Below are 27,880 nucleotides of genomic sequence, written 5' to 3'. Positions count from 1 at the left end.
GAAATTAACCAAAGAACTTGTATGTATATATGCATAACTCCTGGACACAGACGATATAGTGCAGTGAAAGCCTGGGGGTGAGGGTGTGGGGTGGAGAGGGACAATGAGGAAAAAAGGGGGACACATCTAAAATACTTTCAACAATAAAGATAAATTTTAAAAAATAAAAGAGAGCTTTGAGCATTAAAAAGATTAGAAAACACTGCTCTAATCTGAGTTTCAAACAGGAGCAGCTAATATAATAAGAACATTAGAATATCCATATTACAATTTTGTTGATAAAAATTCTTCTGTTAAGGAATTCATGTCCACACAACCACTTCCTACCCTTTCCGCATAAAGTCTTATATCATGTGAATATATCTTGTTAAGCTGTTTGTGCTTATTGTAGAACTATTTTGTGTATCATTTGATAGCAGAAACATTAGAAAACAGATGCTTTGCCATAGCTTAATTTACATAATACCATGGAGTTGCAGCTGCAAGCTTGCTCAATCAGTTTTTAGTGGCTCATCAAAGTATAGATCCTTTTTTCTTTTTACCTCAGCTAGTTTTACTGAAAGAGAATAAATGCTACATGTCTGCCTAACATCAGCCACCACAAACCTTTTATATGTAATTTTTATGTTATTTGAATCCATCATTGGCTCAGAAGGGTACTTCTTTTATTAACTTTTAAAAATTTGACTCTGCCCTAGCTGATTTGGCTCAGTGGATAGAGTGTCGGCCTGCGGACTGAACAGTCCCGGTTCGATTCCAGTCAAGGGCGCATGCCCAGGTTGCGGGCTCGATCCCCAGTAAGGAGAGTGCAGGAGGCAGCCGATTAGTGATTCTCTCTCAACACTGATGTTTCTATCTCTCCCTCTCTCCTCCCTCCCTCTCTGAAATCAATAAAAATATGTTTAAAAATTTTTGACTCTCTTAAAATATCAGCATTGCTCTGGAATATTGGCTTTTTGTGTCTAAATGAACTGAATCAATAAAGCAGGCTCAAAAGGTCCCAATTTTGATTTCTTCTTGGCATTTTAAACCCAGATTCAGGTAAGTAACAAGCAAGATTTTCAGGCTACTATATAACCCAATTTCTCAAGTTTACAATCAGGTTAAATTCTTGCTAGTTGGAACCTGTCACAAGGATTAAAAACTATGATTTAAGAAAAAATGAAGAGAAAAAACTCACCGTTAAATAGAGAATGACTAATTATAACTGAAATTGAAGTGCTTTTCAGTTTCCATTCGCCTTGAACCAGTTTTTGGTATATTCCTTGAAGCATGTACACAGATTTTATAATTTTAAAAAATGAGATGGGTGTTCTTATCTTTTCTTTCAGAAGAAGCAGTCTGGCATGGAAAGAACAATGAATGGGAAGACTGGCATTCATGCTCCTTTTAGGAACCAACTAACTAGCTCTGGGTCTATGAGGTATAACTCAACTTCTTCATGCCTTGAATTCTAAAATCAAGGTTTATAATGATCTCTAGACTCTACCACTACACTAATAACATTCAGAGCTATGTTTTACCATGTGCTAAGGTCTATGCTAAGAACTATATATAATCTCATTTAACTATCACAGTAACCTATGAGATAGGTCACAAAACACTGAAGCTAAATTATTTGCTCAAGGTCTTAAAATTAGTGAAAAACAGAGACAAAATTCAAACCAGTTGGGTCACTGGTTTGTATGTGGAAGTCACCAAACAAAATGGCAATCAAGTGGACTAGAGGATTTTGTTCATGGCACTAGGTGGCCTCAAACAATTGATGAGTCAATATAGTTTAGTGGGTGACTTAACATAGTAATTAAGAGCACAGTTATAAGGGAAGGCCTAAACTGAACCATCTTCACCGCTCACTGACGCAGTCGAACCCAACTTCAGTCCTGTCTCCTGGCCATGGAACTCCCTCATTATACCTCTCTTGTCTATAAACAGAACCTAAGGTCCCTTAACTCCTCCCATTTTTCAGTCCACCAGCTTCCTGTCTTCATTTGTTCACCTAGACCAGGGGTGGGGAACATCCAGCCCGAGGGCCGTACAAGGTCCGTGAAATCATCTGGTCTGGCCCTGCCAGGGCATTAGGGGTGAGTTAATTAAATGTTTGACCAACTATAGCAGGCTAGTTTTTAAGTTGATAATTTTGTATGGCCCATGAATGATGTTATAAGTATCCAAATGGCCCCTTGGCAGAAAAGGGTTCCCCACCCCCAAAGACAATCAGAGAACCCCAATGGTATTCAAATTTAATTGAGACTCTTCTTGTTCCCTGGAATCTCTCACCCTGTGATATTCCATGACGCCCACATTACTAAACCTCAACTCTGGATAAGCCACAGAAATGGCAATTAATAGCCAGTTTGGTTTGGTGGTTACTACGCTGGGCCGGGGACTGAAGGGTCTCAGGTTGGGGTTCAATTCTGGTCAAGGACACATACCTCGGTTGCAGGCTCAATTCCTGACCCTGGTCAGGGCATGTGCGGGAGGCAACCAACTGATGTGTCTCTCTCACATGATGTTTCTCTCTCTCTGTCTCTCCCCTTCCTCACGTCCACTCTCACTAAAAAACAAAAAAGAATGTGGACTCTAGAAAGCAGGCTGCTATTGATAGGATCCCAGAGGCCCACTAAACTGGTGGATGAGTTACAGTATTTAATCGTATGTGAGTTATTTAATCTCTTTGTACTAGTTTCCTCATCTGCAAAATGGGGGAAATAATATTATGTACTTTGCAGGGTTATTGTGAGGGTTAGATCAATTTAGTTCATGTATACCACATGGAATAGCACTCTAGTTCAAAGCATACATGGACTTCTGAGATCCTGAGGAAAGATACAAATGAGCATACATCCTCAGTCTCTGAAATGAAGAATGCTACCATTTTATAAAGGTTATCATTGAAGAAAAGTAATTTTTTTAAAATGGAAATAGTATCCAATTGTGAAGAAGAGAGCCAAATGTAATATGTCATGTGCAAGCTATTTACTATGCATTCCGAGAAAGAATTCAAACAGTATTTTATAAAGCCTTAAAAGCCAATAATGAAAGATACTTTAAATATATCAGAAGTATTTGAAGAGTCAAGTGAGACTACCTGATGATCACATAGAGGAAAAACTATGCTCAAGAATGAAAAGGGGAGAATAAATGCGTCACTTGCCTCTATTTTCACATAAGATTGCCTATTTCTAAATCATTTTTTAAGGCAGGTAGGCTTGAGGTATTAAATAAAATAGGATTTGGACAGTACGACAGAAAAACTAGATGCTGATAAAGCTCCAAGACCGATATCGAACACATGAGTTTTGGAAGCATTCAAGGGTGAAGGTGTAAAACTCCTGGTCCAAATAGATAACCTACCACCATGAATGATTACTCTGCCAGAAAAATAATAAGTCACAATTCTGATCCTCATCACTAAGAACAACATGTAGAGTCTTTGGTAATAAAAATGGAAAATGAAAAGAAAACATTGATAAGAATCATCTACTTTAGGTTCTAAGATCACCTAATTTCTCTTAGAAGATAATATAATCATTAACCCTTTCAAATAAATACTAAAAAGTTCAACACCACAATAGGATTTTTTGTTTCTTTGTTTTTTGTTTTTAAGCAGTAGGAAAAGTAAACCACAAGAAAAGCAAAATTTCTAACTCTCTTTTATAAAATAACTATTTGCAAGGATGAAACAGTTAAAGAATTTTCAGAATTATTTATAAAAAAAAATTAGTTCAGTGACCAGCACAGGTCTAATATACAGGGCCAGCAAAAGTAGGTTTACTGTTGTGAATACACAAACATAACTTATTCTTGTATTATTATTTGTTAATTATTGTATTAGTTTTTCATACAAACAACTGTAAACCTACTTTTGCTCCACCCTGTATTTGTTGCCAGATCTACTGTAGCACAGATAGCTCACAGTCACCAGAATCATGGTCTCATCTTTCTCAGCACAATAGCTAACCCACATTTCTTGGGCTCCTTGAAAAACATGATGTGTGGTCATATGACTGTATTCTCGTTAGTGGACTGTGAGTAGAAGTATGGGCATCACAACCGGTCCTGGCCCATACAAATCTCCCATGTCCATGCCTCTGGGCTATCTTTCTGTTCTGCCAGGCTCAAATGAGAATGGCCCCAAGGGTGATTTTGGAAGTCCCATTTGAAAATGGCAGAGGTTCCAACAGCCTAAGTGATTTTATGGAAGAAGGCCACCCTACTTACCTATTCACCCACTATTACTGCTTACATGAGGAAGAAATAAACTTCTAGAGCATTTGCATCACTATATATTTTGAGATCCATTTGTAATAGCAATTAGCCTACATTAAATAATGCATATCCTATATATTAAAAGGGTAATACGCAAATTGACCCTAACGGCAGAAGGACCGGTCACTATGATGTGCACTGACCACCAGGGGGCAGATGCTCAACGCAGGAGCTGCCCCTTGGTGGTCAGTGCGCTCCCACAGAGGGTGCTCCGCTCAGCCACAAGCCAGGCTGACGGCTGTGAGCGCAGCGGCGGTGGCGGGAGCCTCTCCAGACTCCTCTGCAGCACTAAGGATGTCCGACTATGGCTTAGGCCCACTCCCTCCGGGGAGTGGCCCTAAGTTGCGGGTGGACATCCCCCGAGGGCTCCCAGGCTGCCAGAGGGATGTCTGACTGCCAGCTTAGGCCCGATCTCCCAGGGATCGGGCCTAAGCCAGCAGGTGGACATCCCCCGAGGGATCCCGGACTGCGAGAGGCCACAGGCTGGGCTGAGGGACCCCCCCACCCCCAAGTGCACAAATTTTCATGCACTGGGCCTCTAGTTTTAAATAATGCAGAACTTTAGATTCTAAATAACTTTGGCAACTTACTAAATCTATATGAAGAGAACAATTTAGGCTCAACTAGTATACAAAAGGAATAAGGATATTTCAAAGACACAATTTACCTAAAATTTTTAAAATTTCTTGTTAAAATTCTTATTAAATAAACAGATTTGTCAAAATAACTAGGCCAGCCCTGGCTGGTGTGTTCAATGGTTATAGCGTCAGCCTGAAAACCAAAGGGTCTCAGTTTCAATTCCTGGTCAGGGGCACGTGCCTGGGTTTCAAGTTTGATCCCCAGCCCCAGTTGGCACATGTTTGGGAGGCAACCAGTCAATGTGTCTCTCTCACATCTCTCTCTCTCTCTCTCTTCAACTCTCTCTAAAAATCAATGAGAAAAATATCCTCAGGTGAGGATTAACAACAACAACAAAAATACCTAGGCCAAATACATAAACACCCGTGGCTTATCAATTTATCTGTTTCATGATAATAATCTAAAAGTAATTATAATAAGCATTAATTATATGAGATTATATTTTCACCGAGTGTTTAGATTCTGCCAAACACTGTACTAAACCCTCTATGTGCATTATCTCATTTATTTCTCACCTCAACTCTCTAAGGGAAATACCACTATAATTCCCATATTCTGAATGAGAACACTAAGGCATAGATTAAGTAACTTGTTCAGGTCATACAACCACAAAGTGACAGAGCTGGTATGTGAATTCTAGCACTCAGGCTCCTTAGCTTACCTCTCTTTATGATTATGTAAAACTGCTTTTGTAAGCAGTACCCTACTGCCTAAAAATTATAATAAAATTTCTAAAGTAATTTAACTAAAAGCCATGAAAGAGGTTATATGCTTAAAGAATACAGCTCTCTAAATGCTAAAAACAAAACAAAACAAAAACCAAAAAACCCTACCTCTGTATAAGGGGCTACAAATATACAAGTAAATAATAAATCTGGTTCTGTGAGAAGAGATGGTCACATACATCTTGTGATGTGTACAGTGTTACAAAGACCAACACCAAATCATTTTCTTTACAGGTCTCTTCCTTGCCAAACAGTTTTAAATCACAACCCTTGGAGAATAAGGGCAAGAATTTGTGACTGGGAATCTAACCTCTAATTTCGAGTTCACTATTATCCCAAGGGGGTGTTGGGGGACACAACCCCTGGAAAATTTATTAAGGGCAGCATAACTCAAAATCCCTTTGATTTTTGCCTCTTTTTCCTAACCACCCTACCCCATGTAATCAATTACCAAGCTTGTCAATCCTTCCTTCAAAATGACAATTACATTTATTTCCCTTTCCACTTTCACTGTTACTATTCTAGATCAGAGCCTTACTGCCTATCACCTACACCAGTGTTTTTTCAATTTATTAAAACTGTTTTATAAGAGAAATGTTTTACATCTTAATCTAATATAAACATATACATATGTGTTTATAACTGAGAACAAATCTTTTTAAATTTATCTTTATTGTTGAAAGTATTACAGATGTCTCCTTTGTTTTTTTTGTGTGTTTTTTTTTCCCATTGACCCTCTCCACTCCATAGCCGCTCCTCCGAGGCCTTCACCACTCTATTGTCTGTGTCCATGGGTTATGCATATATGCATATAAGTTCCCCAGTTAATCACTCCCCTCCCTGCCCCTCATTCTCCTGCCTTCCCTCTGAAATTCATCAGTCTGCTTTGTCCATGCTTCTATGTCTCTGGATTTATTTTATTAATCAGTTTATTTTGTTCATTAGACTCCACATATGAGTGAGATCATGTGATACTTATCTTTCTCTGACTGTCTTATTTCGCTTAGCATAATACTATAAGCCATTATGCTCAATTAATATTTGACAAAGTAGGCAAAAGCATACAATGGAGTCAAGACAGTCTCTTCAATAAATGGTGCTGGGAAAATTGGACAGGGATATGCAAAAAAATAAATCTAGACCAACTTACACCATACACAAAAATAAACTCAAAATGGACAAAAGACTTAAATACAAGTCATGAAACCTTAAAAATCTTAGAAGAAACCATAGGCAACAAAATCTCAGCCATCTCTCATAGCAATATGTTTACTGATACATCTCCTAGGGCAAAGGAAACTAAGGAGAAAATAAACAAATGGGACTACATCAAAATAAAAAGCTTCTGCACAGCAAAAGAAACCATCAACTGTGAAGCCACGGCCCATGTGGCCTCAGGTTCAAAGACTTGGAGAAAGGGATGATGCACAAATTAATACACAAGAAAAGAAATATAAATTTGGAAATTATGGGGGAAGCCAGTTGTGAGCTTGGTAAAAGGGATAAATTCCACTGGGTCTCCGTTCTCATCTACTTTTATTTAGTAGAATACACAATTGCCTTTTAGGAATGCAAACAAACATATCAAAGGTGATGTTTGGTAAACAGTAAGATTATCAGGTTGGGGGAGTTTGCTTTAGGCCATTGAGTCATCAGCAGTAGGTAATAAAATGCAGATATTCAGCCCTGCAAATATCAAAAAGCCCCATTCAGCCTTCTGACCAGACTTCTCGCATTTATATTAATTACTGTTGATCTTGGCTCCTGCCAATCAACAAAATGAAAAGCGAGCCCACTGCATGGGAGAACATATTTGCCAATGATACAACCAATAAAGGGTTAATATCCAAAATATATAAGAAACTCATACAACTTAACAAAAGGAAGACAAACAATTCAATTAAAAAATGGGCAAAGGCCCTAAATAGACACTTCTGAAAAGTGGACATACAGAAGGCCAAAGGACATATGAAAAAATGCTCAAAGTCACTGATCACCGGAGAGATGCAAATTAAAACGACAATGAGATATCACCTCACACCTGTCAGAATGGCTACCATCAACAAATGCACAAACGACAAGTGCTGTACAACTTTGGTTATATCTCTAACTGTACTGATTTCATGACTCATGGTGGGTCACAACCTGCAGGGTGAATAACTATGACACTGAAAATGCTTCCTTGCTGCCTCCCACTCTCCTGGCTCCTACCCTTTCTATTCATCCCCACCAGATTAAATTCTTTTAAAGCTCTATTCTAATTTTGTCTATTTCCTATCCAGCACTCTTTATGGGCTGCTCTAAAAATCTGAAGAATAAAGTCCAAATTTCTAGCCTCGCCTAGTGTTTTGAGTGTCAACCAAACCTGGGCCTAGCATAGACACATCTAAACATATTACTTCAACTATACACAAACTGAATAACCCTGAACACAACTTGTGATTTCCTGATTCTTTTCAGACTGAATTCTGTCCTCTCCATGCCTCGATATGCCTATGAAAACTCTACTCCACTCATTCATCCAGTATGTATCTAGGGAGCAGCTATATTCCAGGCACAGAGGGAGGTAAGTGGTCCATGAACCCACAGGGCTCACAGTAAGCATGGCGCTATAAATGTGAAAGTATGATGAATGTGAAATGGTTACCAAGGGGAAACAGTGAATTACTGGATCACCACACTAGGAAGACCTTACCCTAGTTAATAGAGTCTGGGCAAGTCTCCCAGAGAAAAAGATGTTTAATCTAAGTACCAAAGGATAAAAAGGAGCTATGAGGTGAAAAATGAGGGTAAAGGTGGAGAGACAGCATGCTGAGGGCGGTGAGGAGAGAAACTGTTTGGAAATCTCAAAGAAGTGGGAGACAAGCAATTTGGCTGTGGCAGAGAGAATGCAAGGCAGAGCGGCCTGTGACCTGGGCATGAAGAGAACAGCAGATGGCAGTGTATCCCAGGTCAAAGGTCAGTACAGTGAGAATGTATCCTGTGCCTGCTATGTGCCAGGTGACTGGGCACCGAAGGAATTTAAGGCATGTCTCCTTGCCCTCCAGGAACTCCAATTCTTCAGTAGAGACTGACAGGTAAACCTGTAGTGGGTTAAGAGTCAAACGAGATATATGTTCAAGGTGTTCAGAAAAAGAATTATTAACCTTTTCTGGCAGTTTGGGGAAAACTTCCCAGAGGAAGCAATGCCTAAGTAGGGATTTGCAAAATGAGTATGCGGTCCCAAGCTGACAATGGCTATTCAGGCAAGGAACCAGCATGTGAAAAATTACAGGGATGTGAAAAAACATCATGACTTTCCCATGAAAGAGCTCCTTGATAGTCCAGAGAAGAAGGCATCCTCTTGTTCCTCAGAATTTAGGTCTCTGCACCATGATGAAGTTAGTCTAGAGAACGATAAAGTGCTTGAAGGAAAAGGCCTCATCCTCCTCATTAAAAAAAAAAAAAAAAATCACTAATGGTGCTTATCCCAGTGCTCTGCTTAGAGAGGGCACTCAGTATCAGTACATATGCATTTGTAGAATAGGTAACTATTTACTGAATTAAAATTAACCAAGTGATCCCTTACTTATAGATGGAATAAGAGAGGAAATATACTTTAATATACTTTACAAGTGCTGGGGAGAAGATTACCTATGAAGGAAGGGCTGGCCAGTGAAATCCCTCTGACTCTAAAAGCTCAAGTGGTGGGGAAAGGATTCAGATTGAGGAGCCTGGGCCTCCCTTGTGAAAGAAGGCAAGAGAAATGGGTGAGAATGACACAACACTTAAAGGACTCACAATTAAAAATGTATAAGATTGAAAATTTTTATTATTTAAAAAAATAGTCTGTCTACTATTACTGAGATAATCAAGGATTTGGCAAAGTTGATATCATTCAGGCAGAGAAAAGAGAATTTAATAGTTCATCTCTTCCCCTCCTTCCTCTATCTGACTTTGAGTTTTAAGAAATCATTTAAATTAACTTCGAAGTGTTTCTTGTAGACATTACTAAACTCTGTCCATACCAATGAATTCCAATGATACCACTGTTTCCACGGTAACTAATGCACTTCAAAAGGAGAAAAACTAGAGAATGAAACCAAAAAGCAGGAAAAATGGAATAAAATGGTATAAACAAAGCATAACATTTCTCCTTTGCACTTATAGAACACTCTCTAATTTCAAATGCTTTACCATTACTTAGACTCCAATGCTCATAAGTGCCAGAAGATTCCACATCCCATTCATGCTGGGACTCCCTATACAATGTGGTGCTTCGTGTTTGTCCAACTGCTTACAGAGCTCACTGCTGGAAAGTTCTCAATTGCAAAGATTATTGAGCACCTATTATCTTCTGCTAGTTTAAGAGATGATTAGATAGTCTACATTATTTTAAAACTAGAGGCTGGGGGGTTGGGGGTGTCCCTCAGCCCAGCCTGCACCCTCTCCAAACTGGGACGACTCAAGGGATGTCCGACTGGTCGGACATCCCTCTCACAATCCAGGACTGCTGGCTCCCAACTGCTTGCCTGCCTGCCTGCCTGATTGCCCCTAACCACTTCTGCCTGCCAGCCTGATCACCCCCTAACCACTCCCCTGTCAGCCTGACCGACGCCTAACTGCTCCCCTGCCGGCCCGATTGCCCCTAACTGCCATTCCCTGTTGACCTGGTCACCCCTAACTGCCCTCCCCTGCCAGCCTAGTCGCCCCTAACTGCCATCCCCTGTAGGCCTGGTCACCACCAACTGCCCTCCCCTGCAGGCCTGGTCCCCCCTAACTGTCTTCCCCTGTTGACCTGGTCGCCCCCAACTGCCCTCCCCTGCAGGCCTGGTTTCCCCCAACTGCCCTCCCCTGCAGGCCTGGTTTCCCCCAACTGCCCTCCCCTGAAGGCCTGGTCACCCCTAACTGCCCTCCTCTGCAGGCCTAATCACCCCCAACTGCCCTCCCTTGCAGACCTGGTCCCTCCCAACTGCCCTCCCCTGCTGGCCTGATCGCCCACAACTGCGCTCCCCTGCTGGCCATCTTGTGGCGGCCATCTTGTGTCCACATGGGGGCGGCCATCTTTCACCACATGAGGGCGGCCATCTTGTGTGTTGAAGTGATGGTCAATTTGCATATTACCTCTTTATTAGATAGGATTTTTGCTGTTTAGAGGGCAAATAATTAAAATGAAGGGGTGAAAAAAGAACTGTACAATAAAGATACAGGACAATGTCAAAAAGCCAATTTGGAGGGATTATGCATTTCTAATGATTTTCATTCCACTCCACTTCAGCCCCACACGTCCATGACCAACCACATGGACCTTCTCCTGATCCACAACTGTTCCTACTCTGCAAACTCCAACTCCAACATTAACTTTCTGATCATAAACAACTCTTTCAGTCCCTAACAAATCCACCACTAGTCCCATGAGCCTCATGCAGCCGAAGATCCTTCCCTTGGAATACTTCCTCACGATACTTCTTTGCTGATATCCTCAAGTTTTATCCTCTGCGGCACTCACTTAGCAGTAGCCTAACCTGGACTTAGTGACCATCCATTTGCTTCCCCACCATTATGTTCCATAAGAATTCTCTGTCCCATCTTCTGAAGAATCTGTCCTACAGCCTAGAGAAGAATCTGTCTAACAATTATGAGATTATTTACCTCTTTACTTATAGGGCAGTAAGTGTCAAATGCTACAGGTAAGTGAAAATAACATAGGAATTGAAAGCCGAATTTAGCAATGATGGTCATTAGACTCCCAACTAGCAAAGTGCATGTAGGGCCTGCCCCATAGCCACAGTTGCCTCAAGTGACAGCATGAGTTGCAATGGTCTCTTGCTGTACATAATGACAATTTACCGGAGGTGGGGAATAACAAAAAGCTCTTGCTTCTGCTCTTTTGAAAACTTTTGCCTTGAGGATTTCCTGATGCTTTTGAGTTATACATAAGCCTCCACCCTTAATTTAAAAGAATGAGAAGTTAAGCATTCCCTCATATGCTGATAGCACAGATGTTAGTCTGACCTTGAAGTGGCACTAACAGACCACTGGTCCTATTATTTAATTTCTGCCAGAAAGAAGGATTATGGACTACTTAGTCTCATAATTTTTGGTAGATAGCCCGCTCCCTAACTCTTTGCTGATTTGTATTTTAAAATCCCATATAAGTAACCTTATTTAGCAATCTGGGTAGGCATTCCTTGTATCAGTCTATCTTGGAGGGCATAACAGGAAGTCACATTGCTTAAACTAAGTGCTTCACTGAGACAGTTTTCTGTCTGAGGTGGGCATTAGGTTATCATTGCTTTACAATGTTTCCAAGCTACAATTCACGTTGGGGGTTTTATCATTCATTTATCTACATATAAAAGCTATCTCTAAAACACTTTCAGGTCCCCTGGAAGGTAAGCATGCAGGCACCATCCTTATGAGGCTCCTCAGTTTTCCCAAGGGCATGCTGATCCAATCCAGAGCTCATGGCTTGTTAACACACATAGCTGTGTGCTAATTGGCAAGCGAGAAGAGGTACTTGTCAAAAAGGATCATCTCAACTCCACTACTCTACTATTTTGTACTTTTCAGAAGCTCTCCTGAGAGAAAAACATTATGAAAGCTTCCCTGAGAGTCTCTTCATTCTGCTACATCATTGGGTCTTGTGCCATATCATAGTCTCATTGAATAATTTAACAAAAGTTATGAATTCTCTCCATACCAAACAAACACAAAGTGAGAATACAATTTGGGGAGGTAGGAAGAGGAGGGGAGAGAATCATGAGACCCCTGAAGTTAATGCATGGGCTGAAGTCTAAAAAGCGCTGCTCTGTAAACTCTAAGATCTCTTCCTGAATGAAGCATGGGTGCTAGAGCTCCGCATGGAAGGAAGCATCACACTGCTCTGTACTGAAATGCCCACTCCAGCGGGCACTTGCAAAGTCTACCTACTTTGGTGGAGGCAAACAGGAGTGTGGACAAAAGGGGCCTCACGCTGACCTGACAAGCTCAGGGGAGGCCTGCATGGCAGTCTTGCAAACTCAGAGACCTAAAGTAACCACAAAGGATGGTCTGAAATTAAACTTTAACTAAACGCAGTTATGGTGGGCAGTTACATCCTAGGCCGGTATCTTCACTGACAAGGTCAACCTTTACCTTAACTGAGCCTATCTGTCCTTTTGCATCTATGATAACATACCCTTGAAATGTCTGGGTAACTTGTAACTTCCCTTTTTCTGGAGCCCCTGGGGCACAACCAAATGTGGTGGGCACCAGGACAGATACCACAAATTCCTTCATTATCATGTTAATTGTTCCTGCACCCACCTAAGTATGTGTCCATTATTTACTTTTTATCCAATCCCAGGGGTTTCCCACCGCTTTGCTTTATCCCACCTCCTTAATCTATCACCAATGAATTTCATGTAACACACCTATGTCCCTCCTTTGATTGCAATGTATAAATACAAATGTAACCCGCCATTCTCGGGAGCATTATCTCAATTCGTTGAGGTTCTGCTTCCAGGCATATGTCGACAATTTGGCTCAAATAAACTCACAAAAATTCTTTACAGGTTTCAATGGTTTTTTTATGTTAACAGGAGGAAGGAACAGGTTTGTGCCTATATACATGGGGCTTCTTTTTTCTGAGAATCTCGGGGAGACTTCCGCCTCTCTAGTCTCAGCTCTGCTACTCTTGAGCATCAGCTCTTTATAACCTTGTGGAAAAGTTTTATAAAAACAGACTTATGTATCTTTCCCCATGGCTGCTCAAAAATTAATGGTATATTTCTAGCATGTATTTAAGTCACACTTCTAACTCCACTTGATTTTCATTGTCCTTTCCCTTATTTTCATTATAGTTTTAGGTTGTCCTAGTTTGCCATGTTGTATAGGTATCCTTTGATACCTTTTAGAAGACTGAGCTATCAATGAGTTAAATTATAGGAGACAGAAGGAAAAAAAGACATCGTTTCCACCTGCATTCCTACTGGTTATCTATTCAAGTGTATCTACTTAAATAATTTCCTAAAATATTCTTATTTTGGGGGGGGGGGGGGTCAGTGAGAGCTTCATTTGAGAGAGGTGGTACTTCTTCAGAAAACTCATACTAGAAGGACATTTTCGAAGTCTCCTTGATTAACATAACGAGTATATATGTTTGCACCGATATGTCCGTTTTAAAGTAACCATAAAGCCCCACTGGTGTGGCTGAGTGTTGACCTATGAACCATGGTTCAATTCCCGGTCAGGGCACATGCCCGTGTTGTGGGCTTGATCCCTAGTGTCAAGAGTGCAGGAGGCAGCCAATCAATGATTCTCTCTCATCATTGATGTTTATATCTCTCTCTCCCTTTCCCTTCCTCTCTGAAATCAATAAAATATATATGTATATTTTAAATAAAGTAACCATAAAGATGAAGTAGGGTTTTCATATAAACTTCTGCACAGAACTAAATTATATTCTCAGTGACTTGCTTCTTCAGTTAGAAGTGTCTTCTATTTCTGCAACAGTGAAGCATAAATGCTTACGGGCACGTGAACTTTTCGAAACATCTCAGCACCCTTGTGTGCATCCATCAATGCAATGTCCTGGGGCGTGGAGACAATCACAGCACCTAACCAAAGGAAACAAAAGAACAGCAAAATAATGCTATCATTTAATTCTTTATAGAAAGTTTACTTCCAAAATTAGGTTGCTCACATATTAAAAGAGTCTACTACATTAACTATTTATGTAATTTGTATAAATTTCACATACATGAATGGGAAAGATTAGGAAATGTCTACTTTGCTCTTGCCTATTTTTGACTCCTCACTTCTAAAATTATAATTGACTGACCAGTGATTCAAGATCACAGCTACCATGTGAGCCTCCTTCCCATTCAGACAATATGCTATATGGAAGATGCACAGGCTGGCGTACTTTCAAGAAGCTAATAAGTCTACCTAGGGAGACCCAAAAATTAAGGATTGCAACACAATGCACTAAGCATTATAACAGAGATATGCCAATGGTGTTATGGAGTTCTAAAGGAGGAATGAAGAAAAAAATAACTAATTCAATCTAGGGGAGAGAAGGGGCAAGGTGATAATGCATGGGGTGAGAAGCAGCAGATAAGGAGACACAATAAAGGAAAGTTTCCAGAAAGAGGTGATTCCAAGGCTCAGTTCTAGAAGCCTGTATTATAGAAAACTCAACAGTGTGGAACACACTGTGAAGAATAATTTGGTGGAGACAAAACTACATGCTGAGCAAAAATTCAGATGCAAAATAGTGGTGGCCTGGACCAAAGCAGCACTGAAAGTAGGTGAAGACGGAGGCTTTCCTGGGTCTGCTCTATTACCCCACAGAGGTCCGATGGTTCCGTGACAGTGCTTGGAGAGAAAGTGCAGTGCAATTTTTTTAAAGTGGAAACACCAGAGGCCTGGCTATGACTTCAGAGACTGTGAATTTCTTAAATTTTGTGCTTTCTTCTAGAAGATAACCCGAAAAAGAATTAACACAAGCATATTCTAGAGCACCAGGATAGCTATCATTTTATAACTAAGTACAGAGCCATGACATCTCAGAGCCCCAAACCAAGTGGCAGTACTTCATCATAACTAATGAAAACAGAGGTGGGATTGACAATAAATATCTGAGTGCACTAAGCAAAAGTCAAATGACACTAGACTACTGTCTGAAGGGATACTTTACAGAAGTCAGAATAGAGAAATGTGGCAGCAGAACCAAGTTATCATGAAACATGTGGCAATATAGGCATGCCAAACTCAAGAGAACTGCGCAATGGCCACAAATTCATCTTGCAGTTGGTATTCTCATTTCAGTAAAAACTTCATCTTTCACATTAAATTAATATCAATTTGAATTTTATTGATTTTGTATGTTTTACTTGTATTTAATTTGTAGTTCTTTTTAAGTTTTAAAAAATTATATAAGAGCTACAAACTTAAGGAATTTATGTTTTCACATAGTTAAATAGTCTTATAATAAAAATAAGTCAATATGGGATATGAAACAGATTATTTTTCCTTTAGAAGGAGGGTCTATTCATTACTCAAGTTAGAGAAACACAGCCTTGGAATTCAAACATAATCAGAATTCAACTTTTTATTCCATAGGCAACTACTAGTGTGATAGAACAAGAAACAGATTCAGTTTTTTGCTTTACAAAACAACATAATAATACTTAGGTCACAGGGTGAAATAATTAAATGAACTACTGATGTACATCAGATGATTGACATGGCGCCTGGACAAAGAGTAAACATTCAATAAATGGTAGCTGTTGTTAATAATATCACCATTATTATCTTTATTATTGTTACCAATAAAATGTCTTACAAGTTGCTGAGTTGCATTTTCATATTTGCCATCAAGCAGCTCATCCTACTTTTCAAATGGATCACTAAATCCTTCTATTTTGATTTGCTATGCCCAAGAAACCAAAAACTAGTCAAAGTTATATTTCCATTCTTTTAAAAATGGATGGAAATCACATCTCTGTAAAAATTATATATAAATCTACTCCACACATCTATTATATTCCCACAATTCACCACCTTCTAGATTCTGTTACCAATCTGCTTCAGGGTTTTTTCATATCCAGGCATTTAGAAGGGTTCTAATTCCAATTCTACCCTCTCAAGCTGTGTGACTAATCTTGGGCAAGTAACTCAGAACCACTCTAGGTCTCAGTCTCCTTAACTGTAAAATTAATGCAAAGGACTATTTAGTTTCCAAGGTCTCAGCTAGCTCTCTAACTATATGATCTAACATCCCTTCTTAACTATGGTTTCCAAGACCATCCCTGTTCAACCTTACTGCCTCAGTAAACTTATTGAAGAAAATGTGAAATGCAACCTCCCCCAAGAATTATGGCCCTTTAATCTAAGAGCCATTCTGTTTACATGTAAATGAAACCCCCTTGGCTATTTCCTCCAAATTCTCTCCTTAACTATATATTAGTATACAGGGAGTTTTCTATTGCATTGGCCCTAAAAAGCTATTTGTATTACTGCTACACAATATAGTTTCATAACCAGTTATGACTTTTCTCTTTTTTTAATCAAACAAAACTAATGACAAAATAACTTGCACAAAACGGGCACTTCATAGAGGACTGGATATTTAAACAATGTCCCTATATTTTCACATCATCTGTCCTAGACCACTACTGCATGAACTCTTAGTTATTGACTCCTTGAACTATGAGTCAAGAGTTCTGGATTCTGGTTTTGTCGACTATGCTAATCTATACTAATAAAAGCCTATGTGGCGTCATACCCTCGCGTGACACCCTCACATCATCACAAGATGGCCGCTCCCACACCGTCATAAGATGGCCGCCACAAATGGCCGCCCCCACATCATCACAAGATGGCCACCTTCATGTTGTCACAAGATGGCCACCACAAGATGGCTGCCACGGGAGGGCAGTTGTGGGCGATCAGGCCAACAGGGGAGGCAGTTGGGGGTGACCAGGCCTGCAGGGGAGGGCAGTTGCGGGGGATCGGGCTGGCAGGGGAGGGCAGTTGGGGGCAACCAGGCCTGCAGAGGAGGGCAGTTGGGGGGGGGGGGGACCAGGCTGGCAAGTGAGGGCAGTTGGGGGCAAGCAGGCTGGCAGGGGAGGGCAGTTGGGGGCGAGATCAGGCCGGCAGGGGAGGGCAGTTGGGGGTGATCCGGCTGGCAGGGGAGCAGTTAGGTGTCAATCAGGCTGGCAGGGGAGCAGTTGGGGGGCGATCTGGCTGGCAGGCAGAAGCAGTTAGGGGCAATCAGGCAGGCAGGCAGGTGAGCAGTTAGGAGCCAGCGGTCCCAGATTGTGAGATGGATGTCCCAGATTGGAGAGGGTGCAGGCCGGGTGGAGGGACACCGCCCCCATGCACGAATTTCATGCACCGGGCCCCTACTCTATATAATGAAAGCCTAAGTGACCGTTATGGCAGAATGACCAGAATGACTGGTCGCTATGATGCACACTGAGCACCAGCGGGAAGACGCTCACACAGGAGCTTCCCCCTGGTGGTCAGTGTGCTCCCACAGGAGGAGCTCCTCTCAGCCAGAAGCCGGGCTCACGGCTGGCAAGCACGGAGGTGGTGGCGGAACCTCTCCCACTTCTGCAGAAGCACTAAGGAGTAGCGAGTCAAGCAGTAAGAAGCAGCAGGCAGGCAGGCAGTAAGGAGCGAGGGGTCCTGGACTGCGAAAGGGATGTCCAACTGCCAGCTTAGGCCCGAACACCGCAGGGAGCGGGCCTAAGCTGGCAGGTGGACATCCCCTGAGGGATCCCAGACTGTGAGAAGGCGCAGGCTGGGCTGAGGGACCCCCCTTCTCCAATGCACGAATTTCATGCACCGGGCCTCTAGTATCCTATATAATAAAAGCCTAATATGCTAAGTGTCCTACTGTTCGACCATTCAACCAGTCACTATGACTCACACTGACCACCAGGGTATAGACGCTCCGACCAGCAGGTTAGCTTGCTGCTGGGGTCTGGCTGATCGGGACTGGGTGAGAAGGGCCAGACACGCCCTGGAGCCCTCCCCAGTCCCTCCTCGGCTCCGATTGTGCACTGGTGGGGTCCCTTGGCCTGGCCTGTGGGGATCTGGCCAAAACTGGCTCTGTAACATCCCCCGAGGGGTCCCGAATTGCGAGAGGGTGCAGGCCAGGCTGAGGGACCGGACCCACTGGTTTACAAATCCATGCACTGGGCCTCTAGTACTATATAATCTTAAATAGCTCACTAAATCTTAATATATCTGAATTAATTCTTCTATATAACAAGCCTATTTCCATTGGTCCTATTTAATTTAAAGAGCTGTTCCATTAAAAATGTGTAAAAATGGTCCATCCAGTTTGAGCATTGACCAATGAACCAGAAGGTCACAGTTTGATTCCCAGTCAGGGCACATGCCTGGGTTGTGGGCTCCATCCCCAATAAGGGGCATGCAGGAGGCAGCCAATCAATGAATCTCATCATTGATGTTTCTATTTCTTTCTCCCTCTCACTTCCTCTCTCTGAAATCAATAAAAACATACTTAAAAATATGTAAAAGTGTTATAAAAATGTTTGGTGACTTTATTTAGATAGCTGTAAGATTCTAGAGAGAGGAATTAAACTGACTTGGTTTTCTGTGTAGTACTTAACTCTAACACAGTGTCACAAATAAGCACCCATGCCATCTGAGTTTCTTTGTCAAGTAATCTAAATAGCACCATTCAAACATCAATTAAAAACAAGTTTGGGACAAGGACAATGATCATCCTCCATGCCCCATCAAATGCTCACAAAACGTGTAAATATTCCATTGGGACTTCCAGCCATATTTTTAAAAGATTTTTAGTGTAAGATTTTTTTTTTTCTGAAATATATGTTCTTAACTAATAACTAAGTCTTTAGCACACTGTTCTGAGGGAAAAAAAATTTCTAGACTTTTTCCTAAAGAACAATAACGTTAACTCGCTGACACATAAATCACTACCTCTTTTAATGAACCAAATTTTAATACATCATATAAGTAACCATTTCAGACTGCCCCTACAATAACTTTTATAATTTAGGATAAGGAAATAAAGCAAAAAAAAAAACAAAACCTTCAGTAAAATTAAATTTAATAATTAATCTGTGCATCAAAACCCAGAGTTTTTAATTTTAAAGAAATTATATCAATTTTTTCTTGTAAATATATCCCTTAAATTAAAATGTCATCTAAAATATGATATTGAATTAGAGGAATCCACAGGCAGAAAAATCTCTGACATATGCCGAAGCAATTTCTTCACTGATACTGCTCCTAGGGCAATGGAAACTAAAGAGAAAATAAACAAATGGGACTACATCAAAATAAAAAGCTTTTGCACAGCAAAGGAAACCATCAATAAAACAACAAGAAAGCCCACTGCATGGGAGAACATATTTGCCAATGATATCAATGATAAGGGTTTAATCTCCAACATTTACAGGGAACTCATGCACCTTAACAAAAAGAAGATAAACAACCCAATCAAAAAATGGGCAACTGATCTAAATAGACACTTTTTGAAAGAAGACATAAGGAAAGCCAAGAGACATTTGAAAACCTGCTCAAAGTCACTAATCATCAGAGAGATGCAAATCAAAACAACAATGAGGTACCATCTCTCACCTGTCAGAATGGCTATCATCAACAAATGACAAGTGCTGGTGAGGATGCAGATAAAAAGGAACCCTCGTGCACTGCTGGTGGAAATGCAGACTGGTGCAGCCACTGTGGAGAACAGTATGGAGTTTCCTCAAAAAACTAAAAATGGAACTCCCATTTGATCCAGTAATCCCACTTCTAGGAATATATCCCAAGAAACTAGAAACACCAATCAGAAAGGATATATGCACCCCTATGTTCATAGCAGCACAATTCACCATAGCTAAGATTTGGAAACAGCCTAAGTGCCCATCAGCAGATGTGTGGATTAAAAACCTGTGGTACATCTACACAATGGAATACTACGCTGTGGTAAAAAAGAAGGAGTTCTTACCATTTGCAACAACATGGATGGAGATGGAGAGCATTATGCTAAGTGAAATAAGCCAGGCAGAGAAAGATAAATATCACATGATCTCACTCATTTGTGGAATATAATGAACAACATAAACTGATGAACAAAAAGATCCAGAGACAGAGAAACATCAATCAGAACGTCAAACCTCAGGGAAGGTAGGGGAGGGTGGGGGTAAGGGGGAGAGATCAACCAAAGGACTTATATGCATGCATGTAAGCCTAATCAATAGACACAGACAACAGGGGGGTGGGGTCATGAATGGGAGGTGGGGGGTAATGGGGGAATAAGGACACATATGTAATACCTTAATCAATAAAGAAATTTAAAAAAATATGATATTAAATTTTATCTTTATGGTTCTTGGCATTTTAATTTTTCTCAGGGCTCATAGAACATGAACCAATATATATGAACCAATATGAACAAGCTTACATGTTTTCCCTTCATGCCATCATTGGTGATGTCACTTGTTTTGTGATGGAGGGTTTGTTAGGAAACTTGTGTTCCCTCTACTTATCACAAGGAATGTCAGTAGCAACAAAGAGAATGTTTAGTTTGCAATAAATGGGATTATTTTCTGAGGAAAACACCTATCTCAAGATGAATTTTCTATCTATTTTCTAGGGTATATGTCTAAGTCCAAACAATTAAAAAGTATTTTTTAAATGCTATTTCCCAAGTTATAATTTTAAGGCTTTTTATCAGCTGGGATTTACTATGAAAGCTTAATTTACTAAAAAAGGATTCTGGCAAATAAGTAAACATCCCAAAATATAATTACCTAGAGTGCTGGAGGCTAATTCCAGCATGTCATAAATGCAAGAAGTTTCATCAAAAGGTTGCTGGAACCTTGAGGCTTCTATATTCAGCAGGCTGAAGATACATATTATTGCCTACTGGAATGGCCAAAAGCATTTTCCCAAACCTGAATTTACATGATTGCTTGCTGCCAGACAGCTGAGGGCATTTTAATCTACATGTTATTGCCTCCTGCTGGCCAAACACCTGAACAGCTGAAGGCAGTTCTCCCAAAACTGACAATGTCTACTGTATACTAAAACTTACCTTTGATATGTATATCTGCTTTGCTATAGGGCAAAATGTGGGAATAAAAAGAGCCCTGGATCCAGAGATAGAGAGAACTAAGCTTCTACAGCTAAGCTTCCTCTGGCTCCCCCATGGATTACAAATTTATATTATATTTCTAGTCTCTTCACTATTTTACACTCAGCCCTTCTCCAGATTCCTGAACCCTTCTAGATGCTGGAGAAAGACCCCAGCATTAATAGAGTATTGCTTTACTTGCTAATTCTCTTGACTATTATGAGTATAATTTATAGCTGCATATCTGGACTTGGGTCATAGTTCAAAGTAGTTAAACATTTAAAATTCATTATTCCAGATGTTAGGATGATCATAATTACACCAGTGTGGAACTATTCAACTATGCCATTTTAAGTCTCCAGGGCACAAATTGTATCCTGTTCCCAAGCTTGACTGTGAACTTCAGTGTTGGAACCTAATAAATATGTACAACAAGAACTGCTTGTAATTATACCTGGACGAGTAATTTTATGTCTTACAATTCTTCAGCACATCAAGGTAAAGTCAACTAAGATTTATAAGAACAAATTAACTGCTATATGATAAATGTTCACAGTGGAGTGCTCTAACATTTAGTGCTTCTGATTCGCCTTAATTTATTTAAAGATACTTGCAGCCAAATAAAATAATCATTCAACTTCTGTTAGCTTAATGTAAATAATACAAAATACACAATTGTTTATAGAGTAGACTGGCTTTGGTGTTTTTTAGCCTTCCCTTGTCTTTCTCTTCTACAAGCCACAAACTTCCTGAATTATAAACATTATTTGCTATAAGATCAAGAAATGCCCACTAATAATAGTATCAGATCGAGTAAAACATGATTAAAAAGGTAAATTCAACTATACCCACAGACTATTTCAACAGGAAATACACATAATTCTTTCATGAGTCACTGTTTTAGACTCTGCTCCATTTCAACGGAGTAGAGAACTGACTACAGTCACAAAGGAGGTATGTTTTATTAATATAAAGATGAACCATTTTTCCCCTTACTTTAGAAATGAATTTTGTTACAGAAAATCATGTCCATTGCTGCCAAAAGAATTAATAAAACACAGTAATTAGTGAAACTACAACATTTCAAAATCACTAGTAAGAGAAAGCATGTGCACTTTGGAACATTAAGAATTCAAATTCATCAAAGGAATCTGGAGGCATACCTGTTATTTAGGGACAACAATTAGCTCTTCAATAATTGGGTCAACAGGTAATGGGCTTCCAATCACTTCACCTTAACGATGTTAACAATGAATTCACCAAGGTTATCTAGACTGCCTTCCAGTAGGGGGAAAGTGAGGATTTCAAGAGATTTTAAAAAGCTTGAGCCTGAACCTAACAGCTCTCTCATGCTCACACTAACTCTCCTCTCTCCTTCCTCTCTCTCTCTCTCTCTCTCTCTCTCTCTCTCTCTCTCTCACACACACACACACACACACACACACACACACTCATCCTCTCCCCACTTGTAAGGTTTCCAGTAAAATTAAGATAAAATCCTCACTTCTTCCCAGTGTTAAATCCATCTTTATGTTGATAAGTAAACACCTTTAGGGAGCTTAGTTGTTGTACATATATATCTCTACAACTCAGAAAGCTCTTTTGCTTAGATTTAAAATTTTGCATTTCAAATTCTTTTAGATGTGCAAATAGCTCAGCCTGCCCATGCTCACAGTGAGCCACCACCGAAGGTCATTTGTTCAATAACTGAACACATTCCTTTTCATAAACATTCTATCTCTAATACAAACCCCAGAGAGGAAAACTGCTTCTTCCTGCTTACTTAACTCCTAACCTTATTTAACCAGGTATATTTCAAGAAAAAGAGACTGAGACTTTATATGGAAAAGCTTTGCTCCATTTCCAAATACTGTCATACTTAAGATGTGAAGACATTCTTCAGAGCTATATTTCAGGTTCTGGTCAAATATCTAACATCTATGATCAAGCACAAACATTTTTATATTATAAACTAAAGACTCGGTGCAATTCGTGCAGGGTGGGGGGTCCCTCAGCCTGTCCTGCACCCTCTCCAATCTGGGATCCCTCGGGGCATATCTGACTGCCGGTTTAGGCCCAATTCCTGAGGGCCTAAACCAGCAGTTGGACATCCCTCTCGCAATCCAGGAGTGCTAACTCCTAACCGCTTGCCTGCCAGCCTGCCTGATCACCCCTAACTGCCCTCCCCTGCCAGCCTGATTGCCCCTAACTGCTCTCCCCTGCCAGCCTGATTGCCCCTAACTGCTCTCCCCTGCCAGCCTGATCACCCCTAACCACCTCTACCTCGGCCCCGCCACCGTGGCTTTGTCCAGAAGGATGTCCGGTCTAATTAGCATATTACACTTTTATAAGTATAGATTGTAGGACTTGTATTTTTGCTACATGTAAATGTTTAATGGATTTAGTACTAGTTTTTAGTAATAGTCTGATTGCCCATTGGCCATTATACCATTCACTGAATTTTAAGACATTAAAGAATTTTAGCTGCCGGTCATATCATGAAGGAAGTGCCCAAAAATTCTTAAAACACAAAACTGAATGAACTACCTCAGAAGCCTCCCTTCCAAACAGAGACTAATCAAGGAATTCAAGCATCAGATAAACTGGTCTAGACAAAGTGATTCTGAAAGCTGACTATAGAAGGATTATTTGGGAAAGCTTTTTAAATCCTGGATCTTCCCATGTCATAGTTCAGAAATTTTTAATTCTCAGACTATTTTTTTGAACAGTTAACTGATAAACCATAATTTCTACCTATAATATATGTTTGACAGATATATAAGAGCCCTAAGAAGTTTATTTCTTACATTTAGATTGGAAACATTGCTGTTCATTAAGCAGTGATACTACCCGTAATTTTACAATTTGATTCCCAATCTAACAAGGATTACAGTTTCAGACTGAGTAGCAGAAGTGCCCTAAAAGATAAAACCCTGGAATACAGTTTCTAGTCTTTAACACTGATTACAATTTATGGGATAACAAGAAAAATTTATGTTATAAAGAATTTTTATAATTTGATGAGTAAACCAATAATTCTCTTCTATAACATCATGCTATTCTTGCCAAATATCCATTATTGATAACCCTACCCAACATTTGCTATGGAAATACAGTGCACCTGGAAGAAGTCCAAAATTGTCTCCTGTAAAATTCCATTCTGCAAACTGAAAGCATAAATGAAGATTTAATATCTTTAAACACTAGGAAAAGAGGTGACTGAAGTCTTCTACCTTCAAGGTAAGTACAAGCATGTTTCCAGCTCTCAGTTTGAGGTCATTATAAATTGCAAAATTATAGGAGACACATAGAACTAAAATCCAAAATAGCCACATATTTTTTTTCTTTGAGTTTTTAATGGTTTTCCAAAAGATTAGTTTTGGATATCTTTAAAGAATTACTCTTTTAAATTTGAAAATAATTAAGAAAGGAAAAAAGTTATTTGGAAAAGATAAAAATCTTAGTTTACCTAAATGAAACTACTATGTTTCTTTGGCTTTGAAAGAATAAATACCAGGTAATCAAGGAAACTATTTCAAGTGATGGCTTGTGATCATTCTCTTACCTAAAAATAGCAATAATAAGTTTCTGATCCTCCAAACCCCACTCAGTTTTCATTATAAAAACAGTCCAAATTGGCAGTCGAAGAGTATTACCATAAAAGAGATCATTGCAAACTGCTGGTAGAGGGGTGAATTCCTATTCAGTTACTGCAGCTATAGGCCCAACAGCCTTAACAAACAATAAGTGCCTTTCACTTTAATCAACGACTGAAATATTAAGGTGGCTTAATTTAAAATTCCTACTCCATCACACTTAAATGAATGAGAGGCAAAAAGGCCTCTGGCTTTCCTTCCATAGGGTCCAGATAGGAAGGGTTTTAGACTGGAAGAAGGGGCATCACTTCATTTTCATAACAAAAACCAGTCTGCCAGTGCAGCTTCTCATGAGCCCACTGATATTTCGCATGTTACTAGTGTCTAGCTGAGGACTCTGCTAGACTCAATAGCTTCTCCCTCTCTGGGAGAAAGAAATCAAAACAGGAGGACTATCTGGCTGTTTTCTGTGCTACTTCGGCCCTTCCCTGGGAGAAAGAAAGAGGGAACAGAGAGGGGCTACTCTGGCTACTCTCCCAACTGCTCAGTCTTTGCCCTTCTACTATAAGAATACTTTTCAGAAGTTTCTTTCATTCCTGCATCAATCTTTACTTAATAAAGTGAAAGGGAACTTGTTTTCATAACTCTATCCTATCAAAATAATCTCCTTATCCCCTACTGCCCATGACACAAAATATACCTATATCACTACTTAGGTACAATGTAAATATTGTGTTCATAAATTTGATGACAATACAATTCTGCCTTATGATAGTATGGGTTTTCATCAATTTGACTGCACTACTAGTATCTTTATTAGCTTCCAGACTTAGAGGGCAGAAATATTTGCTTTGTGTTTCATCTCTTGCAAACCACTAATTCACAATTATAATGACGACCATGAAGAAGAGAAGATGTTCTGGGTATTTTCCAGATAATCACTGCACTGACGTTCTTTCCTTCCCAAGTTCGGCTTTATTCTCAACGCTCTCTGTCCTAATCAGTGGCTGGGAGCTGATCTCTGTGGACTATATCACCTGAGTTTCCTTACCCTCTGGCTTCCAAAAGGGATCCACCACTAGGAGGTATCAGCAGAATATGAGACTACTACTGACCCGGTGCATGGATTCATGCAAACTGAAAGGAAATTAATTAGAAGAAATATTTTAATATCGCCACTCGCCCTTTCTCTATAATAGAAGTGTCAACCAAATTCACAAAACACACATGTGCGACTGGCGCCAGCAAGAGCTTTATATGTATCGCGCATGCACGAGTCAACTTAGCCTTTTATATATATAGAATAAACTTGCTTAATTAGACCTGCTTTCTGATGTAGCTAAAATTTTTCCAGCCCAGTGAAGCATCCCAACTTCTCTTTCAGGTAATTGTCAGCAACACAGCAGTAAATATCAACATGAAGCAGATTATTATTATAGATCACACAGGGAGAACAAAGGGTAAAATATTTAACTGCAACAGTGTTTACTATTTTCTGTGCAGTGAGAAAACCTGAAGTCATTTTCAAGGTCCACCATTTCTTACTTCTTTTCAGTCGGGTCAAGTTTCTAAGCTTTCTAAATCTCCATTTTCTGGCTAATGAAAAGAAAATAGGATTCCACCAAGTCTCCTATCTACTTACTCCAGGACTTCTGTGAGGATCAACTGAGATGAGGCATGGGAAAATGCTTCACAGACATTTGGTTAGAGTGTAAAATGTTTCCACCTGGCTATAAAGCAAGTCATGTTCCTGGGCTGAAGAAACTCCAAGAAGGCTAGTCACTAGGGAAAGGAAGCTGGGTGTTGCTACGTGACATCATTACCTGGCACCCACAGCCACCGTTTCCAGGTTGGGCTGGGTTGTGGGCCACATTTTGCGCCATGGGGTCTTGGCAGCATTGGCTGCGATTTGGTGGGGTGTCGCTCTGGGGTGGTAGTGGGGCCTATGTGCCATTTGGGGGGAGCTGAGTGTTGCTTTGTGGGCACAAGTTCTGTGGTGCCGTTTATTGCTAAACTAGAGGCCCATTGCACGGGTTCACGCACATTGAAAGGAAATTAATTAGAATGTGGCCGGTGGGGCAGGACTAGGCAAGATGGGCCAGACACACCTTGGAGCCAATCTCCCATGTTCCCTCCCCAGCCTGCTGCACCTGGGGTGGCACCGGGGCTCAAACGGCGTCTGCGGAGTGAGCGAGGTCCCTCCAGCAGGTGGGGTCCCTCGGCCTGGCCTGTAGGGATCAGGCTGAAACCGGCAGTCCGACATCCCCTGAGGGGTCCCAGAGTGCGAGAGGGCACTCTGCAAAGATGCTATCATTCGGCAGCTCCTGCATTGAGCGTCTTCCCCCTGGTGGTCAGTGCGCGTCATAGCTACCGGTCAGATGATCGAATGGTCACTTAGGCTTTTATATATATAGAAGGCCTGTCCCTAGGGAGAGGAAGCTGAATGTTGCTACGTGACATCATTACCTGGTGCCCACAGCCACTGTTTCTGGGCTGTGGGCCACATTTTGCGCCATGGGGTCTCTACAGCATCAGCTGTGATTTGGTGGGGTGTCACACCACAGTGGTGGGGTCTGTGTCCCACTTGGGGGAAGCCTAGTGTTGCTTTGTGGGTGCCAAGTCCACAGTTCTGTTTCTCTGTAAATGGCCAGTGCGTCACGGCAGCTCCTGCATTGAGCATCTACCCCCTGGTGGTCAGTGCGCGTCACAGCGACCAGTCGGATGGACACTTAGCATATTAGCCTTTTATATATATAGATAGGAGGAGAAAAAGGTTGGAGTATTATCACCCGCCTCACACACTGCTTCTCCATGCCTTGCAGGAGTTTTGGCCTTAGCCATGTGCCTCTGTGGCCATAGATCCCAACAGGTAGCCTCTTCCATGGCTCCAGAAGCTGTCAGGCTACCCTGACACAATTCACTCTCTCGCCCCTCAGGCAGAGGGACAGTAACAACTTCCTAATATCATTAGTCTCTGGGTACTTCAGCATCTCTTGTTGATTTCCTTAATGCTGCCCACACCTCTGTAATGAGTCCCTACATTA

At 40.7% G+C, this 27,880-nt stretch overlaps 1 protein-coding gene across 5 annotated transcripts in view; it reads right to left on the bottom strand.

The window, feature by feature from the left end:
- Window positions 1-27,880, bottom strand: part of NUBPL (NUBP iron-sulfur cluster assembly factor, mitochondrial) — a 285,767-nt gene that overhangs the window by 37,371 nt on the left and 220,516 nt on the right. For all 5 annotated transcript variants that reach the window (XR_013961537.1, XM_080686398.1, XM_080686397.1 and 2 more), the window contains one exon: window positions 14,130-14,215. Coding sequence is in view for 4 of the 5 variants with exons in the window: in XM_080686398.1 (XP_080542524.1) it covers window positions 14,130-14,215 (86 nt within the window). In the remaining variant the exon portion in view is untranslated. The remainder of the gene's footprint in view (window positions 1-14,129; window positions 14,216-27,880) is intronic.

This window comes from Plecotus auritus (genome assembly GCF_963455305.1).
Source record: "Plecotus auritus genome assembly, chromosome: 1".
Lineage (NCBI taxonomy): Eukaryota > Metazoa > Chordata > Mammalia > Chiroptera > Vespertilionidae > Plecotus > Plecotus auritus.
Note: the sequence above shows the minus strand (reverse complement) of the source record. Positions and strands in the feature narration are given on the sequence as shown.